We start from the raw sequence: 19,431 nt of genomic DNA, 5'->3' as shown, positions 1-19,431 counted from the left end.
TTTTGATATAATATCAAGTCATTGCGCATGCACATTATTGACACTTATTCAGTATGAACAATTCACATACGCATTCTGACCAGTCTCATTTATACCAGATATCAACCTAATTTAGTATTTAAAATTATCAGCCCAAACTTATTCTGACTGGTATGTGATGATTTGTGAGAAAGATGATGTCACAATTTCCCCTTTAAGCAGCACGCTGTGGAGCATGTGAGTGTGCGAGCACCTGCTTTTCCCTTGTTGACAATCGTGACATTTCGACACGTGCATTTGTTTGTTTCTGTTATGTCTCCTCCCCGTTCTCTCATTGGTTGTTGTTTCACGTGTGTCTGAATTGCCCTCAGCCGTCAGCTATTATGACGCTGATTATGTTTGTATATATACCGCGCGCCTCCCAGCACACGGCGCGGAATATTAGATATAGATAGATGAGAAACATACATACATACATACATACATACATACATACATACATAGATAGATAGATAGATAGATAAGAGTAGATTAGAGTAGAACCTTAGTATTGATTTTTTTACCACAGTTAGTCATAGTCATAGTCTTAGTCATTGTCATAGTCATAGTTCTTGTCCATGTCATGTTTAGATTTGTCTGTTTGGTTCACGCTGGTTTCTCCGCTCCCAGTTCATAGTCATAGGTTATGTTTCATGTTTTGTATCTCGACCCTGTTTTCCATGGCCACAACATAGTTTCCTGCCTTGCCCCATTTATGCCTGTTTGCCGATCGCCTGACCTCTTGCATGTTTTGGATCACGTTTTGGATTTACCTGCCTATGTCTCTCTTATTTAATAAAACTGTCAAACTGCATTTGCATCCGTCCTATCTTCCTTACGTCACGAGTCGTGACAAAATATTCCGCCTCTACATGGATGCAGCAGGAAGACAGGGGAGACATCACGCTACAAGAACCATGGAAGTAGCAGGACAGTACCTCATCGGGAAACGCTCGGATTACTGGCCGCATTTTTTGTCCGTGCAGCTCCCCCAAAGGTGCGCCGTCGAACTTCCGCTGGAAACAACGGTATTGGGGATCTACCCGCTGGAGTTCCTCTTCAGCTGCCAGGAATATTTCTGCAGCCTGGCGTATCCCAAGCCTTCTAAGAGACAGTGGATCAGGTTCTTGGTGTCCAGGTTTTGTGGTCCGGCCCGTGACTGGGCAGAGCAGCTGGTGAGCACAGGGTCCTCTGCCCTCCATGATGTCACACAGTTCACAGAACTTTTTATGGAGGAGTTCACGCAGCCAGGGCAGCTTCATGGTCTGGATTTACTGGGGTGGAGAGTCAATGGACAGCCTCAGGCTGACCTGCCATTTAACCTCTATTATGAGGGGATTGACCGGGCAGCCTCCACCGATCCGCTTCAGGTTCCAGCCAACGTGGTGGAGGTGGCACCGACATGCATGTCTTAGGGCTGCAGGAGGGAAACCAAGCTACAATGCCTGACCTGCAAAAAACTGGGTCTAAAGGGAGCGTTCTACTGCTCTCACGAATGCTTCAAGAGCAGCTGGCGGGAGCATAAAAAACTCCACCGGAGAGCCCGTGCAGAGATCCAGCCCGAGGTCAACAGGGTGACCTCGGAGCTCCCGTCGGAGGTCTCCGCTCCAAAGCTCCAGCTTGAGACCCACGAGGAGGTCTCAGCTTCGGAGCTCCAGCCCGAGGTTAACGTGGCGACCTCAGAGCTCGAACCTGAGACCTATGAGGTGGTCTCACCCGCCGAGCTCCAGCCAGAGGTCCATGTGGCAACCTCCCAGCCCCAGCCTGAGATCTACGAGGAGGTCTCAGAACCAGAGCCCCAGCCTGAGACCTACGAGGAGGTCTCAGCACCAGAACTCCAGCATAAGGTCACGTTCCTGCTAGAGGTCAACGAGGTGACTTCCCAAGTCATGTTCATGTCCCAGGTCAAAGAGACAGCCTCCCAAGACACGTTACTGTCCCAGGTCGAAGAGACGGCCAACCAAGGTATATTCACGCCAGAGTCAGTAAATGTGTCCGACCAAGTTCTGCTCAAGCCCAAGTCTGCTGATATGGCCGACCAAGTTCTGCTCAAGCCCAAGTCTACTGACACGGCCGACCAAGTTCTGCTCAAGCCCAAGTCTACTGACACGGCCGACCAAGTTCTGCTCAAGCCCAAGTCTACTGATACGACCGACCAAGTTCTGCTCAAGCCCAAGTCTACTGACACGGCCCACCAAATTCTGCTCAAGACCAAGTCTACTGAGACGGACAACCAAGCTCTGCTCATGTCCACGTGTACTGAGACGGACAACCAAGCTCTGCTCATGTCCACGTCTGCTGACCTGACCAACCAAGTTATGCTTACGCCAGAGTCAGAAAATACGTTCGACCAAGTTCTGCTCACACCCGAGTTTGCTGAAACAGACAACCAATCAGTCAGCTATTACGAAACAGAGAGCCTGCAGGCTCTGCTGAGTACGTCGCTCTGCTTTCCTGTTCAGCCGAGGACGTCTCTCCGCTTTCCTGCACTGCTGAGTACGTTGCTCTGTTTTCCTGCTCCGCCGAGGACGTCGCTCTGCCTTCCTGTTCAGCCGAGGACGTCGCTCTGCTTTCCTGTTCTGCTGAGAACGTCGCTCTGCTTTCCTGTTCAGCCGAGGACGTCACTCCGTTGTCCTGCACTGCTGAGGACGTCTCTCCGCTTTCCTGCACTGCTGAGTACGTTGCTCTGTTTCCCTGCTCCGCTGAGGACGTCGCTCTGCCTTCCTGTTCAGCCGAGGACGTCGCTCTGCCTTCCTGTTCTGCTGAGGACGTCGCTCTGCTTTCCTGTTCAGCCGAGGACGTCGCTCCGCTGTCCTGCACTGCTGAGGACATCTCTCCGCTTTCCTGTTCCGCCGAGGACGTCTCTCCGCTTTCCTGTTCCGCCGAGGACGTCTCTCCGCTTTCCTGCTCCGTTGAGTATGGTGCTCTGTTTTCTTGCTCAGCTGAGGATTTTTCCTCTGCTATCCTGCTCTGCTGAGAATGTCGCTCTGCTTTCCTGTTTGGCCGAGGACGTCACTATGCTTTCCTGCTTTGCTGTGAACGTCGCTCTGCTTTTTTGTTGTGCTAAGACCGCCGTGCGGTCTCCTGGTTCAGCTTGGGACATTTTGCCCAGGGGGCCAGGACCGCCAATGGAGGTGGACGTTTCATGGCGCTCCGGGAGCTAGGCCACGCGCTGTGGAGCATGTGAGCGTCTGCACGAGCAGGTGAGCGAGCACCTGCTTTTCCCTTGTTGACAATTGTGACATTTTGACACGTGCATTTGTTTGTTTCTGTTATGTCTCCTCCTAGTTCTGTCATTGGTTGTTGTTTCACGTGTGTCTGAATTGCCCTCAGCCGTTAGCTATTACGACGCTGATTATGTTTGTATATATACCGTGCGCCTCCCAGCACACGGCGCAGAATGTTAGATATAGATAGATAAGAAACTTGGATAGATATAGTATAGTAGATTAGATTAGAACCTTAGTATTGATTCTTTACCACAGTTAGTCATAGTCATAGTCATTGTCACAGTCATAGTCATAGTTCTTGTCCATGTCATGTTTCATGTTTAGATTCGTCTGTTTGGTTCACGCTGGTTTCTCCGCTCCCAATTCATAGTCATAGCTTATGTTTCATGTTTTGTGTATTGACCCTGTTTTCCGTGACCACGACATACTTTCCTGCCTTGCCCCGTTTATGCCTGTTTGCCGATCGCCTGACCTCTTGCATGTTTTGGACTACGTTTTTGGATCACGTTTTGGATTTACCTGCCTGTCTCTCTTATTTAATAAAACTGTCAAACTGCATTTGCATCCGTCCTATCTTCCTTACGTCATGAGTCGTGACAGATGATAAGCAGTTTTTTTTTTTAATTTTAGAGTGTGCACTTGTAACATGGTCCCTGAGCTCTAAGAATTCAAGAGTCCAAGGGCCAGAAGTCCACCTTTCCACTGAGTGCTACACCGCCCCTTGATGCAGCATGAGCAGTAGTTTGAAAACATGAGGTTGGCTGGCTTCATGTGTCTATCTCATATTCACTTGATAGACTTCATCCTCCCCAGTTTGTAGCTTTCGTATGATAGTGAAGCCTAACTGTGTGAAAGAGTTGGCCAAAACAAAATTACAAGAAGACAAAAAACCTTAAAGAGATAAATGATGAAATTATACCAGCTCAAAGTACATTATCTGTAGTCTACTGATGATACTTTTTCTCATTTTCTTTCCTCGTTTTCATGAATAAGCTGTTAAAAAGCTACTTTTACAATTACTAATGTTATTGCATTTAAAGGCAAGACACCGTCATCAAAGCTGAATACATCACACAGTTGAATCCATAACATATTATGAACAGAGTTTATTGTGGGTGGGTCATTTACAATGGTAAGGGCCAGTTGGTAGCCACTGCTTCAAGGAGGCCAAGTTCAGATGTCAGCTCAGAGAAAAGTGGGTTTAAAATCAGTCTTTTATTATTATGTGACTAGAATGATTTGAAAATGGTGTATAAGGTAGAACATAGACATACTTCAGCCTTTTTGAATATATACAGTCAGGTCCATAAATATTTGGACTAAATTATTCTTTTTAGCTGTCTACCACAGTATACTGGAGCTTAAATTAAATAATAAACATGAGCTCAAAAATGCAGACTTTCAGCTTTTTTAGTGAATGTACATTCAAATTTGGTGAACGGTGTAGGAATTAGGTTCATGCACGTTGCGTTCATTCGTTTTTGGTTACAAAATTGAAAACAAAATACAAATCACAACACATTCATCAATTTTTTGTTTTAATATTGAAAATGAATTTCCTAATTAACTATGTTTAAACCCAACTTTTGCTCAAAAATGCAAAAGATTTAAAACATGCCTCATTTATACTTTCTTCCTGTCATATTTTTTGAGTTGGAGTTATTTCATTTTGTGGCCTGCTCACATAACCCAAGTGTAATTTAACTAACTGAAATCGTGCAGAATCCATCAGTGGCTTCGTCAGACATCCTTCGCTCTGAAAAGTTCATTACGTGCTTCTCAAAGGCAGTAAGAGGGACCGTGGTGTAAAAGGGTTACAGTAAGGGAGAATGACATGTCCACTGGGAAAATTAGCCGGGTTTTTCATCGCGGTAAAGTTAGTTTTAGGTTCGATTTTCGTTGGATATTCACTTTCCCCTGCCCTTGTTCTATAGAGGCGACAGTCTTACACATATATCAATACCACCATTGGTTTAATTAATATTCAATTATTATACACGAACATAAAACATTTACTCAAAAATACCAGTGCATATTAGAGATGCATATTTAAGAGTACCATTCTGACCCATATCACAGTGAATGTTGCCTAAGGGACCATCTGTCAATTCCACCAACTTAGTTAAAACATCAACAGGCCCAGTTCTTGCAAGGTAAAGAAGGTGGGCAGTCTGAAGCCACCTCATGAGTGTAAAACGCACCATTACTTTCAGCCAATAAAAACATTGAAAAGTATTGCAGTTTTCTGCCGTTATTTTGTGATTGGTTGTGGCAGTCTACAGCCCTTCCTCAAACTTCTCAACACACCACCTGCCTCAGATTGCTTTTAACCAATACACAATTCGTTAAAATAAAATAAAAAAATAATAATAATAAAAAAGATTAATGTTGTTTTTGCCTATGTTCTGACTCAGTGGGCAAGACAGACATTTGGGTGAGCTCTGACCGCCCATGCCTAGAGCTGGCCCGAAACATTGACGTTTTCCACACATTAATTAAAATTACTTATAACTATTAACATACAAAGGTAATTTAAAAACACACATTTTACATTCTAAAGGCTGTAGCATGCTCACAATGACTACGTTTACATGGACAGCAGTAATCTAATTATTGACCTTACTCTGATTAAGATAATAATGTGATTAAGGTGTTTACATGAGTCGCTTTTAGAATACTCCTGTCATGTTCCCATTTTACATGTTATAGAACATAATTAGATTAACAGCCCGCGTCATTACTTCACCGTGCCACGCCGTCCGACGTCCCTCCAGAATTTCACGCGTCAACATACAGTTCGTCTTCGTTATGGTACTGTATACACTTTTGGGTGTTTTTATTTAATTTTTTTTTACGAACACTTTAAGTGCAGTTAATTATTTGTCATGCTATACGTGCTAATAGACAACTGCTTGAAGCCGTGGGCTGCGTCTCAAACCGCGTACTTACCGTCTATATAGTAGCCGAGATACATGTATTTTTCCCCACTACAGGCCTATAGTAGGCAAGTATGCGGTTTGGGACGTAGCCGAACTCTCTTGTTTGCCGTAAAATGTTGAAAACTGCCGTGTGTGATCGTGTCCTGTCGCAAAATGCGGTAAAAACTCTCACATGACGTTCATAATGTGATTAAGGTGTTTACATGTCTGTAATACACGTCCATAATGCGACTAAAACAGGAGTACTCCACCTGTCTTAATTCGATTAGAGCTTAATTCGAGTATGACCTTAATTAGATTAAGGTAAGTAAAAATTGCTGTTTACATGGTAGATTCTTAATCAAAGTATGGTCTTAATCGGTTAAGAGTGGATTATTGTTGTCCATGTAAACGCAGCTTATGAGATGCCTGACCTATTAAAATAATTGTATATTATTATTGTAATAAATAAGAGTATTGTATTTGTATAAAGGGAGGTATTGGCAAAATCTCACCTGTAGTACATTCTGCCCACGAGGAGCCTTCTACATCTTTTGGAATGTGAAAAAAAAAACCATTTAGGTGAATTATATCTCTAAAACATTAGGTGAGGTGAATCTCATTGTGAATCTGCTACAGCCTTTAGAATGTAAAAATGTGTACTTTTAAATGACTTTTGTATGTTACAACTCATGCCATTTTAATTCATGCTTGGACAACGTCAACGTTTTAACTCAGTGGGTGGAACTGCCAGACTGTCCCTTAGGTAACTTGCGCTGTGATACCGGTCAGAACATTTTGCAAGCATGTCATAAATTGAAATATCTTCAATTCAAAGAATAAGTGGGCAAGAAAATATATATGAGGCATATTTAAAATATTTTGCATTTTTGAGCAAAAAATGGGTTTTAAACATAGTTAATTAGTATTATAATTGTCAATATTAAAACAAAAAAAATAATGAACATGTCTATTTGTATTTTGTATTTCAATTTTGAAACATGGACCGAATTACAGCACTTTTTAAGAGACCAGAAGAAATTGGACAAACTAATAATCAATTATATTTTCTTTTTTTTTTTTTTTTTTAAATTTTCAAAATCCTTTGCATTGAATGACTACCAGTCTGGCACCCATTGGCATGACCAGACACTTGGGCTCTTCCCTGGTAATGCTCTGCTAGGCCTTTACTGCAGCTGTCTTCATTTCCTGCTTGATCTGTTTGTTCTTGATCTAGCCAGCTGTTGTGAAGAGGTTTTTCTTCACCAAGGAATAGAATTATTCTGGCATTCATCACAGTTATGTTTCCACATATAAAAAGTGCTGTAAATCATCCTACATTTAATTTAAAATCCTATATACTGTGCTGGACAGGCAAAATAACAATAACTTTGTCACTGTCCAAATATTTATGGACCTGACTGTACTTACATTTCAAATCAACAAAGTGACTGGACTATTAATAAGCAGGTGAGTTGTAATGAACAAATAGTTTAAATGAACAAATAGCAGCAGTATTTAAAGTGTTTTTCATAAGGGGGACAATTCAATTCAATTCAGCTTTATTGTATAGTGCTTTTAATAATGGGCATTTTCCCAAAGTAACTTTACAGAAATATATAAATTCAGGATATAGATTTTAAATGTATGAATTTATCCCTAATGATTATAGCTTTACTTTCATATGATACCTTTATGTATAAGTTATTAGTCAAATGAACTGCTGGGAGTCCTATCAGTAAAAAACAACTACTGATTAGAGATAGATCAGTGAAAAAAAATTACATTCTCACTCGAACACCTTTGCTTTATTGCTTTTGGAGAACTTGATAAATATATCAAAATCATCTAAGTGTAATGCATTTATTATAATTAGCGTGGAATAGAAATCCACTTCAGTGACCAGCAGGGAATTAATCAGAAATCGTGGTGTATGGAGAGTGCTTCTCAATTAGGCACCATGCTGTTCAGTGCTGCTTTTACCTGCAGTGCTAGGTCTTTTTTTTTTTTTATCTGATTAATTTCTGTGACACAGTCATATAACCTTTTAACCACTATAGCCAAGGTGCACAGAGAGAGGCTAAAACTTCTTAATCTCCAGTCTTGAAAAGATTAATAGACAGTGTAAAATTCAGCCAGAAAAAGAATTAAAATAAAAGCAAAACAATAGGCAGGTCAAGTGCACCCTCACAATTGGCAGCACAAAGAATGAAAAGAACAGTAATACTGATACACTCACAGAAAACACTAGGGGACTTGGCACTTGATGCAAAAATTCAAAGGATCACAATTTTAAAAAACCAAAAAAGGATGAAAATCATTAAATCTAAAAATTTTAAATATTATCAGTTAAACCCACTAGACCATCAAAAAACACAACACAGAGCAAAATTCATCTCTTTTTTTTCTATTCTAATGAATGCTCAGGGGAGGCAAGATGAAAACGTCCATATTGGAATGTTGCTTCAAGTCATAGTCACAAGAAAAAACACCAAGAGGAATGATCAAGTTGAATTGCGATTTTTTTTGGCAGTGACTGGCCCTCTGAAATGTATCTCTTCATATACGAAGATGTTGACTCAGACCTGTAGCAGCACCTCAAATTACCACTTTGGCCACCTGCTCTTCAAGTTTGGCAATTCGCCTGTCCTGAAGTGTCACCAGGTCCCTGAGTGATTTCACTTCTCGGAGCAGCTCCTCCAACTTCACTTCATTTTTCTGCAAAAGAAAAGAGGAGAGAACATTCTAAAGTATACAATCTTTGTAAATGTACAGTAATCATCAAGCTCACAAACATTTGATGTACAGCACTAATTTCATTTGCACGAGTTTATAAACTGGTCTCTAAACTTGCTATTATGTGCAATTGCAATGTATGCAGAAATTAGAAGCACAGTACATGTAAATGTTTGGGGGAGACCAATCATTTAACTGATGAGTTTATATGATGGCATTACTCAATACTTACTCTAGTGAGCTGAGGAGAGGCAGGCTTTTGAAGAGCTGACATCTCCTCCACCTTCTTGGGTGACTTGTTGTCCAGAACATTCTTTTTGACCACCTTGAGGTCACGGTTCTTGCCAGGGACATAGCCATGTTTGAGGGAAATTAGGATAGGATCACCGTTCTTCCCTTCAAACCACTCCTCTGCTTCCAAGGCCCAATCTGGTCCTGCTGTGTCTGGATACAGATCATCCTGGAATAGGTCTGACTGTGGGTGGTAAGCATGAATACAAAAGCATCTGTATGTTATACACTGTGATCATAGGTTTTGTAATAAAAAGACACTGGGTTGCTATTTTTATAGGTTAGGTTAAACACTATAGTTAAGTATAGATGAATATATATAAAATAAATAATCATGGGGAAAAAAGAAAGTACACTCCTTAAAGTCAACGTTTTTATTCATCAAGGTCTAAATAACAATTGTGTGGTACTCATCAACTACTCTAAAGAAACAAATAACCTAAGGTGACAACAACAACAACAACAACAACAACAACAAAAATGGAACAGATTTCATTATAAATCATTACAAAAAGTAAACCAACATTCAGAAACCAGGTGGGAAAAAATAAATACAGCCTAGTACAGTGGTTTTCAAAGTGGGGGCCGCCAAGGGGCGCCCGAGGGGCCTCAACAACTTGGTGTCAAAAATAAATAAATACATGATTTATATATATATATATATATATATATATATATATATATATATATATATATATAAAATTCCTAATGTAATGTAAAGATGCAAGATGTAATTATTAATAAAAAAAGGGGGGGATATATTCAGAAGTCTGTATTTTTAATGTGTTTTAAAGACATCTTGCAAAAGGGGGGCCTCGGTCAAATGATAATGCCATTTGGGGGGCCTTCCCCTGGAAAGGTTTGGGAACCCCTGGCCTAGTAACATGTAGAACCACCATTAGCAACAATAATTTGAAGTAAGCAAATGTTTTCTGTAAGTGTTTATCAGTCTCTCAAATCATATTGGAGAAATTTTGGCCCACTTTTCTTAACATTGCTTCAGCTCATCTATTTTAGGGCATTAATTTATGTACAGCTCTCATAAGATCCCACCACAGCATCTCAATGGGACTTGGACTTTCCAACATCTTAATTTTTTTATTCTTTAGTCATTGAGATATTGATTTGCTGGTGTGCCTGGGATTATTGTCCTGTTGCATGGCCCAATTTTGGCCCAGCTTCAGCTGCTGGACAGATGGTCTCACAGTTGTCCATGAATATTCTGGTATAAAGTGGAGTTCTTTGTTGTCTCAATGACTGCAAGTTTCCCCAGGTCCTGTGTCTGCAAACAAGCCCAAATCATCACCTCTCTACCACCATGCTTAACAGTTAGTATGAGGGGTTTATGATGAAAGTATTGTTCCGGGACTTTTGTGGTTTGTTCTTATTCAATTTTGAAAGTTTTCCTAACCACCTTCCATGAAAGCCAGGCTTGTTCAGTCTTTTCTTGAATGTGCGTTCATGAACGTAAACATTTAATGTGCTTACAGAGGCCTGCAGGTCACATTATGTTGCTCTTGGATTTTTCTTTATACTGTATCACTAAACATTAAATGGTCTGACCTTTGACTGAATTTGCTGAGACCCCGACTTCTGGGAAGCTTGGCAGTTGGCTCGAAGCCTCTCTCCATTTGTAAACAATCCTTATCACTGTAGAATGGTGAACTTCAAATTGTTTGAAAATGGCCTTAAAACCTTTTCCAGATTGATGAGCAGCAACAATAGCTTCTTTGGGGTCATGGCTGATGTCATTTCTTCTTGGCAAAATGTAGACACATACCCGAGTGCTCCAGAACACCAAATTGCCAAAAGTTCAGCTTTTATAGAGTTAGTCACACTTCTTGGTGATGAACTAATCTCATGCATTTCATTAGTAACACCTAGTGGCTAATTACTCTCATAATAATTGTGGAAATAGGGAGGGTGTACTTATTTTTTCCCACCCGGTTTCTGAATGTTGGTTCACATTGGGAAAAATGACTACATATTTAAATCTGTTGTGTTTTTCTGTGGTCACCTGAGGATATTTGTTGTTTATAGACGTTGGTGAGGATCACACAAGTGTTATTATTTAGGTCCTGATAATTAAAGACATAGAACTGAAGGAGAGTGTACTTTCCTTTTTTTTCCACATGAGATATATATATATATATATATATATATATATATATATATATATATATATATATATATATATATATATATATATATATAATGTGTGTGTACATACACACACACACAGTGGTGATTGAAAGTTTGTAGAAATTTCTATATATCTGCATATATATGACCTAAAACAACATAAAATTTTCACAAGTCCTTAAAGTAAACAAAGAGAACCCAATTAAACAAAAGAGAAAAAAATATTATACTTGGTCATTTATTTATTAATGAAAATAATATATCCAATATTACATATCTGTGAGTGGCAAAAGTATGTGAACCTCTAGGATTAGCAGTTAATTTAAAGGTGAAATTAGTCAGGTGTTTTCAATCAATGGGATGACAATCAGGTGTAACTGAGCACCCTGTTTTATTTGAAGACCAGGGATCTATCAGAGTCTGATATTCACAACACATGTTTGTGGTAGTGTATCATGGCATGAACAAAGGAGATTTCTAAGGACCTCAGAAAAAGAGTTGGTGATGCTCATCAAGCTGGAAAAGGTTACAAAGCCATCTGTAAATGGACTCCACCAATCCACAGTCAGACAGATTATTTACAAATGGAGGAAATTCAAGGACATTGTTACCCTCCCAAGAAGTCGTTGACCAACAAAGATCACATCAAGAGCAAAACATATAATAGTCCGGCGAGGTCACAAAGGAATCCAGGGTGACTTCCAAGCAATTAAAGGCCTCTCTCACATTGCTCGCTAATGTTAATGTTCATGAGTCCACCATCAGGAGAACACTGAGCAACAATGATGTGCATGGCAGTGTTGCAAGGAGAAAGCCACTGCTTTCCAAAAAGAACATTGCTGCCCACCTGCACTTTGATAAAAATCACGTGGACAAGTTAGAAAATTGGAAAAATGTGTTATGGATGGATAAGACCAAAATAAAACTTTTTGGTTTAAATGAGAAGTGTTATGTTTGGAGGAAGGAAAACACTACATTCTAGCATAAGACCCTTATCCCATCTGAAACACTGTAGTGGTAGTATAATGGTTTGACCCTGTATTGCTGCGTCTGGGCCAGGACAGCTTGAACAATGAATTCTGAATTATACCAGTGAATTCTAAAGGAAAATGTCAGGACATCTGTCTGTAAACTGAATCTGAGGATAAAGTGGGTCATGCAGCAAGACAATGATGCTAAGCACACAAGTTGTTCTACCAAAGAAGAATAAACTTAATGTTTTGGAATGACCAAGTCAAAGTCTTGACCTTAATCCAACAGAAATGCTGTAGAAGGACCTGAAGCAAGGAGTTCATCTGAGGAAATCCACCAACATCCCAGTGTTGAAGCTGTTCTGTACTGAGGAAAGGACTATAATTCCTCCAAGTCAATGTGCAGGACTGATCAACGGTTATTTAAAAAAGGGGATCATGCCAGATACTGAACGCAAAGGTTCACATATTTTTGCCACTCACAGATATCTAATATTGGATCATTTTCCTCAAGGAATGTGTGTGTATACATATATACACACACATATGTACAGTGCCCTCCACTAATATTGGCACCCTTGGTAAATCTAAGCAAAGAAATCTGTGAAAAATGGTCCTTATTGTTTAAACTTTTGATTTTTTTGTTAAAAAATTCACAAAAATACTCTGCTCTCATGGATATCAAACAAGTGCAAGCAAAACACAGGTTTATGAAAAAAAATCTTTATGAAATATAGGTGTGACAATTATTGGCACCCCTATGAATTCATAAGAGAAAAATATATTTGAAGTATATTCCCATTGATATTTTAATTTTTTTAGTACACCTGGGTGACTAGGAGCAGGAAATTGTTTAAGCATGACTTCTTGTTTCACAGGGGTATAAATATGATGTAACATTAGGGCAAATTCCCTTAGTCATTCATAACAATGGGTTATGGAAAAGTACCTCATGCCCATGGTTCAATGTGGTGGGGCGCTTTTTTATGTTTTGGGGCTATTTTTCTGCCAGAGAACCTAGACATTTTGTTAGGATACATGGCATCATGGACTCCATCAAATATCAGCAAATATTAAATGAAAACCTGACTGCCTCTGCCAGAAAGCTTAAAATGAGCCGTGGTTGGATCTTCCAGCAGGACAATGATCCAAAACATATATCAAAATCAACACAAAAATGGTTTACTGGCCACAAAATCAAGGTCCTGCCATGGCCATACCAATCCCCTGACTTGAAACCCATAGAAAACCTGTGGGATGAACTGAAGAGGAATGTTCTCGAAATTTGAAGGATCTGGAGAGATTCTGTATGGCGAAATGGTCTTGGATCCCTTGCCATGTATTCTCCAACCTCATCGGGCATTATAGGAGACTCAGACTCAGAGCTGTTATCTTGGCAAAGGGCGGTAGCACAAAATATTGACTAAAAGGGGGCCAATAATTGTTGCACACCTATATTTAACAAAGATTTGTTTTGATAAACCTGTATTTTGTTTTCACTTGTTTGATATCCATGAGAGCAGAGTATTTTTGTGAAAACAATAAAGACAATTTTTCACAGCCTTCTTTGCTCATATTTACCAAGGGTGCCAATATTAGTGGAGGGCACTATTTATTACACACACACTTACATACACACACGCAGTTGCAATCAAAATTTTTGAACCCCCATTGCAAATCAGGTTTATTGTCAAAATTTATAGACTTTCAGCTGTTTGCAATGAACAACTCAAACAAAAGCAATTGAAATAGGTCAACACAACAAATGCTTCAAGTGGTTTCCTCAAATTCAACTGAAAATGCAACTTATAATGACTTTTCCCACTTCAAAATTATTCACCCCTTCATGGCAAGCATCTTTAGTACTTAGTAGAGAACCCTTTTGCTGTTATGACCTGCTGTGAACGAGATGGATAGCTTCTGGCAGCGTTCCTGAGGAATCTTAGCCCATTCCTCATGAGCAATGGCCTCCAGTTGAGTAATATTCTTGGATTTGCATACTGCAACTGCCTTCTTCAAATCCCACCAGAGATTTTCGATCGGGTTCACATCAGGTGACTGTGATGGCCCTGTAGAATCTTCCAGGACTTCTTCTGCAACCAAGCCTTGGTGGAATTTGAAGCATGCTTGAGATCATTGATCTGTTGGAAGGTCCAATAATGACTAAGCTTCAGCTTCCTCACAGATGGCTTGACGTTTTCTTCTAGGATTTACTGATACTTCAATGCAAAGCAACCCCAGAGCATCACTGAGCCACCACTATGCTTGACTGTGGACAGAGGGTTCTTTCTTCATTCTTCTTCCTCCAGACATACCGCTGATCCATCGTGCCGAAAAGTTCCAGTTTTGTTTCATCGCACCACAGAACAGAATTCCAAAATTTCTGTGGCTTATTTATGAGATTTTGAGCTGACCTTTCTTGTGCTTTTGGGTCAGTACTGGTGTATGTCTTGGAGTTCTGGCATGGAAACCTTCTGCATTTAGTATGCACCCTACTGTGCTCAATGAAGCCTCAGTGCCTGTTGCCTCCAAATCTTGCTGCAGGTCTTCTGCAGGCACTCGAGGGTTTTTTCACAACCTGCTTTCTCAGTAATCTGGTTGCAGGCATTGATAGCTTACTTTTTCTGCCCTGTCCAGGTATTTCATACATTGTCTACCCCTAGCCAGTTCAGGTATTTCATGTGTTCCAGCCAAGCACACCAGGTGCAACTTATGAAGCCCTTGATTAGTTGCATCAGGTGTGTTTGAGACAACTCATGTTTTGCATATTTATGTTGTTGTCAGAGATTCTATTAAGGAGTTTGAATAATTCGCATAAGTCATAAGTTGCATTTTCAGTTGAATTTGGGGAACCCACTTGAAGCTTTCGTTGTGTTGAAGTATTTCAATGGATTTTGTTTGATTTGTCCATTGCAAACAGCTGAAAGCATTTTGACAATAAACCTGATTTGCAGTGGGGGTTCAAAAATTTTGATTCGGAACTACACACACACAGAGTTGCAATCAAAATTATTCAACCCCCATTGCAAATTAGGTTTATTGTCAAAATTTACAGACTTTCAGCTGTTTGCAATGGACTATATTTATATATATATATATATATATATATATATATATATATATATATATATATATATTACAAGGAACACCTATACACACTCATTATCCAATCAGCCAATCATGTGGTAGCAGTAGAATGCATAAAATGATGCCGATTCAGGTCAAGAACTTCAGTTAATGTTTACATCAAACATCAGAATGGGGAAAAAGTGTGATCTCTGTGATTTGGTTGTTGGTGCCAGATGATCTGGTTTGAGAATTTCAGAAACTGCTGATCTCCTGGGAATTTCCCAGAATGGTTTGAAAAACAAAAAACATCCGGTGTGCAGAGGGTCTGCAGGCTGAAACACCTTGTTGTTGAGAGATCAGAAGAGAATGACCATACTGGTCTGAGCTAAGAGAAATCTATTGTAACTCAAATAAACACTCTTTACAGCTGTGGTGAGCAGAAATCTCAGAATGCACAACCTATCAGACCTTGAGGTTGATAGGCTACAACAGCAAAAGACCACATCAGGTTCCATTCCTGTCAGTCAAGAACAAGAATGTGAGGCTATCGTGGGCACAGACTCAATGAAACTGGACAGACTGGAAAAAGACCAGGTGATTTTTTTTTTTCTAATCTTCAACTGTCCAGTTTGGGTGAGCCTGTGCCTATGATAGTCTCTGATTCCTGTTCTTGGCTGACAGGAGTGGAACCCGATGTGGTCTTCTGCTGTTGTAGCCCTTCCACCACAAGGTTTGATGTTGTGTGTATGCTTAGATGCCCTTCTGCTCACCACAGTTGTAAAGAGTGATTATATGAGCTACTATGTCCTTCCTGGCAGTTTAAACCAGTCTGGCCATTTTCCTCTGACCTCTCTTCTCAAATATATTTGATATAAAGATATTTCCACCCAAGGAACTGTTGCTCACTCAGTGTTGTCTCCACACAGGATGTTTTTTGTTTTTCAAACCATTCAGGGAAATTCCCAGGACATCAGCAGTTTCTGAAATTCTCAAACCAGATCGTCTGGCACCAACAACCAGGCCACAGTTAAACACTTTTTCCCCATTCTGATGTTTGATGTAAACATTTACTGAAGCTCTTGACCTGAATCGGCCTGATTTTATGCATTGACCTGCTGCCACACGATTGGCTGATTGGATAACTGCATAAATATGCAGGTGTACAGGTGTTTCTATTAAAGTGGACAGTGCATGTATATATTCATACATCACACATATACATACACACACACACAATACTGTAGCGGTAATTGTCAGGCATTGGCATGCTGGTTAACATGCTGACTAAATATAAAAATCTATACTGTTTATGATGCATATCTATACAGTAATAGTACAATGTTAATACAGTTTCATATTTGCAGTAAGTAGTACCTTTCTTGGGACAGTCATGATAATTGGCTCACACTTCCTCTCATGAAGTTTATAAAACCTTTGAATATAAAGATGAGTTCACATCAAATCACACAACAGACAGTAGTCAGATCAGCTTTAATGATGACATTAAATGTAAATTTAAATGTCTTTTTATTCCTCAGTGTGATATATTTCTGAATGAAGCAGCATATTTGAGCCAAATAATTTAAGACGAGAATCTGGTCTTATCCATTGGGGTTTTTTGATTGGCTTGTGAAAACGAAACATAAAGTAAGATCTAGACACTAGCCTGCAGTTGTCACAATTTCCCCTTGAGTCAGCGCTGCAGTACTGTAGCATGCTCGAAAAACTGAAGCGCAAGCTCGTGCATGAGCCGGGTGCGCGAGCCCTTAGTGAACGCATGCTTTTCGGTCTTCATGACATTGACTTTGTTTACATTGGGCACATGCTTTTGTTATGGTTATGTTCTGTCTCTGCCCCTGTTTTGTAATTGGTTGTTTTCCGAATTTGTGCCATCATTGTTTTCAGCTGTCCTGTGTTTGACCCATGATTACCTTTGTTATATAAAACCCTCATGTTTCTCAATTCCGGTTTATTGACTTTGTTTCTCGTTTCTCGTTTTGTGTTTTGCCTTGGCCTGTTTATGCCCATTTGCCAATCGCCTGAACTTTTGCATGTTTTTTGAGCATGCTTTGGATTACCGTTTTGGATTTGTCTGTTTGCTTCTCTCCGTCTAATAACCATCTATAACTGCACTTGTATCTGTCCTAACCTCCATTTTGTGACATAATACTATGCCTCCAACACGGATGCAGCAGGAGAGCGAGGAGAGCATCACGGCAGTGTACATGGGAATGTCTGGTCACCCTTCATGTCAGTCCAGTTTCCCCAGTGGACTGCCATAGACCTCCCGGAGACGAATTTTGGATTGAGTGACTACCTGAGGCAGTTCTTGTTCCACAGCCAAATATACTTTTTGAGCCTGGTGAACCCCAAGCCAGACAAGAAACAGTGGCGTGGGTTCATTGTGTCCCGGATTTTAGGGCCCGGCGCGTGAATGGGTGGAGCATCTGGCCAGTACAGGGTCCAGTGCCCTCAGTAATGTAACTCAGTTTGCGAACTATTCTTGATGGAGTTTGGGCATCCAGGGCAGAGCAATAACCTGGATCAACTTCTGAGGGGAGTCAGAGTCAGTGGGACAAATCCTGACCTGCCATTCCACACCTACTATGTGGATTGACAGGGCAGCCGCCACAGCTCAGTTTCAGCCCCCGGCCGACAGGGGTGGTGGAGGTGACACCGACCTGCAAGACCGAGGGCTGCGGTAAAGAGGCCCAGCTACAGTGTCCCACATGCAGGAAACTTGGGATCCAAGGATCATGTTTCTGCTCTCTGGGATGTTTCAAGAGCAGCTGGGGTACTCACAAATAGCTCCACAAGAGAGCACCTGCTGAGCTCCAGCCGGAGGTCAATGAGGCGACCTCATCTTCAGCGCTCCATCCTGAGACCCACGAGGTGGTCTCACCTGCTGAGCTCCAGAATGAGACCCATGAAGCATTTTCATCCCCAGAGCTCCAACAGGAGACCCATGAGGCGGTCTCATCCCCAGAGTTTCAGCCTGAGACCCATGAGGTTGTCTCATCTCCAGAGCTCCAGCATAAAATCAAGTTTCTGCTAGAGGTCAACGAGGTGACTTCCCAAGCCAAATTCCTGTCCGAGGTCGAAGAGACGACCTCTCAAGCCAAGTTCCTGTCCGAGGTTGAAGAGATGATCTCTCAAGCCAAGTTCATGTCCGAGGTCAAAGAGGCAACCTCTCAAGCCACATTCTTGTCCAACGTCGAAGAGACAAACTTTCAAGCCAAGTTCCTGTCCGAGGTCGAAGAGACGACCTCTCAAGCCAAGTTCATGTCCGAGGTCAAAGAGGTGACCAAATCCAAGTTCCTGTCCGAGGTCGAAGAGAAGGCCTCTCACGACACGTTCCTGTCCGAGGTCGATGAGGCAACCTCCCAGGCCAAGTTCCTTTCTGGGGACGACAAGGTGACCTCCCATGCCACATTCCAGTCTGAGATCGATGATGTGACCTTCCACGCCAAGTTCCAGTCTGAAACCAACGTCATGACTAACCAGGCTCTGCTCACGGCTGAAACCGAAGCCACGACCAACCAAGTTATGCTCACGCCAGAATCTGTTGACACGAACAACCAAGTTCTCCTCACACCTGAAACCAAAGTCACGACCAACCAGGTTCTGCTCACTCCTGAAGTCGACGACATGGACAACCAAGTTCTGTTCAAGCCCGGGTCTGCCGACACAACCAACCAAGTTCTGCTCCCGCCCGAGTCTGCTGACAAGGACCACCAAGTTCTGCTCACGCCCGAGTCTGCTGACACGGAAAACCAAGTTCTGCTCATGCCTGAAGCAGACGTCATGACTAACCAAGTTCTTCTCATGCCTGACACTGACGACACGATCAACCGAGTACTCCTCATGCCTGAAACTGATGACACAGCCAACCAAGCTCTGCATACCCCTAAGTCTGCTGACATAGCCAACCGAGTTCAGCCTGCAAAGTTGATGGAGAATGATGCTCAGATTCTCTGCGTGACTGAGGACGTTGCTCGGCATCCCAATACAGCTGAGGATGCCACTCAGCCACCCTGTTCTATTGACGAAGTTTCT

The 19,431-nt window shown here is 41.3% G+C and overlaps 1 protein-coding gene across 3 annotated transcripts in view; it reads right to left on the bottom strand.

Annotated features, from left to right (window-relative positions):
* Positions 1-7,712: 7,712 nt before the first annotated feature.
* coro1cb (coronin, actin binding protein, 1Cb) overlaps positions 7,713-19,431 on the bottom strand; it is a 68,654-nt gene continuing 56,935 nt past the window's right edge. For all 3 annotated transcript variants that reach the window (XM_053617564.1, XM_053617565.1, XM_053617566.1), the window contains 3 exons: positions 16,750-16,807; positions 9,135-9,377; positions 7,713-8,884 (listed from right to left, as the gene is read on the bottom strand). In XM_053617564.1, coding sequence (XP_053473539.1) covers positions 8,765-8,884; positions 9,135-9,377; positions 16,750-16,807 — 421 coding nt within the window. In that variant the 3' untranslated portion in view covers positions 7,713-8,764. The remainder of the gene's footprint in view (positions 8,885-9,134; positions 9,378-16,749; positions 16,808-19,431) is intronic.

The sequence above is a fragment of the Ictalurus furcatus genome, chromosome 28, assembly GCF_023375685.1.
Source record: "Ictalurus furcatus strain D&B chromosome 28, Billie_1.0, whole genome shotgun sequence".
In the NCBI taxonomy this organism is placed as follows: domain Eukaryota; kingdom Metazoa; phylum Chordata; class Actinopteri; order Siluriformes; family Ictaluridae; genus Ictalurus; species Ictalurus furcatus.
This window is presented reverse-complemented; position numbering and strand designations above follow the sequence as displayed.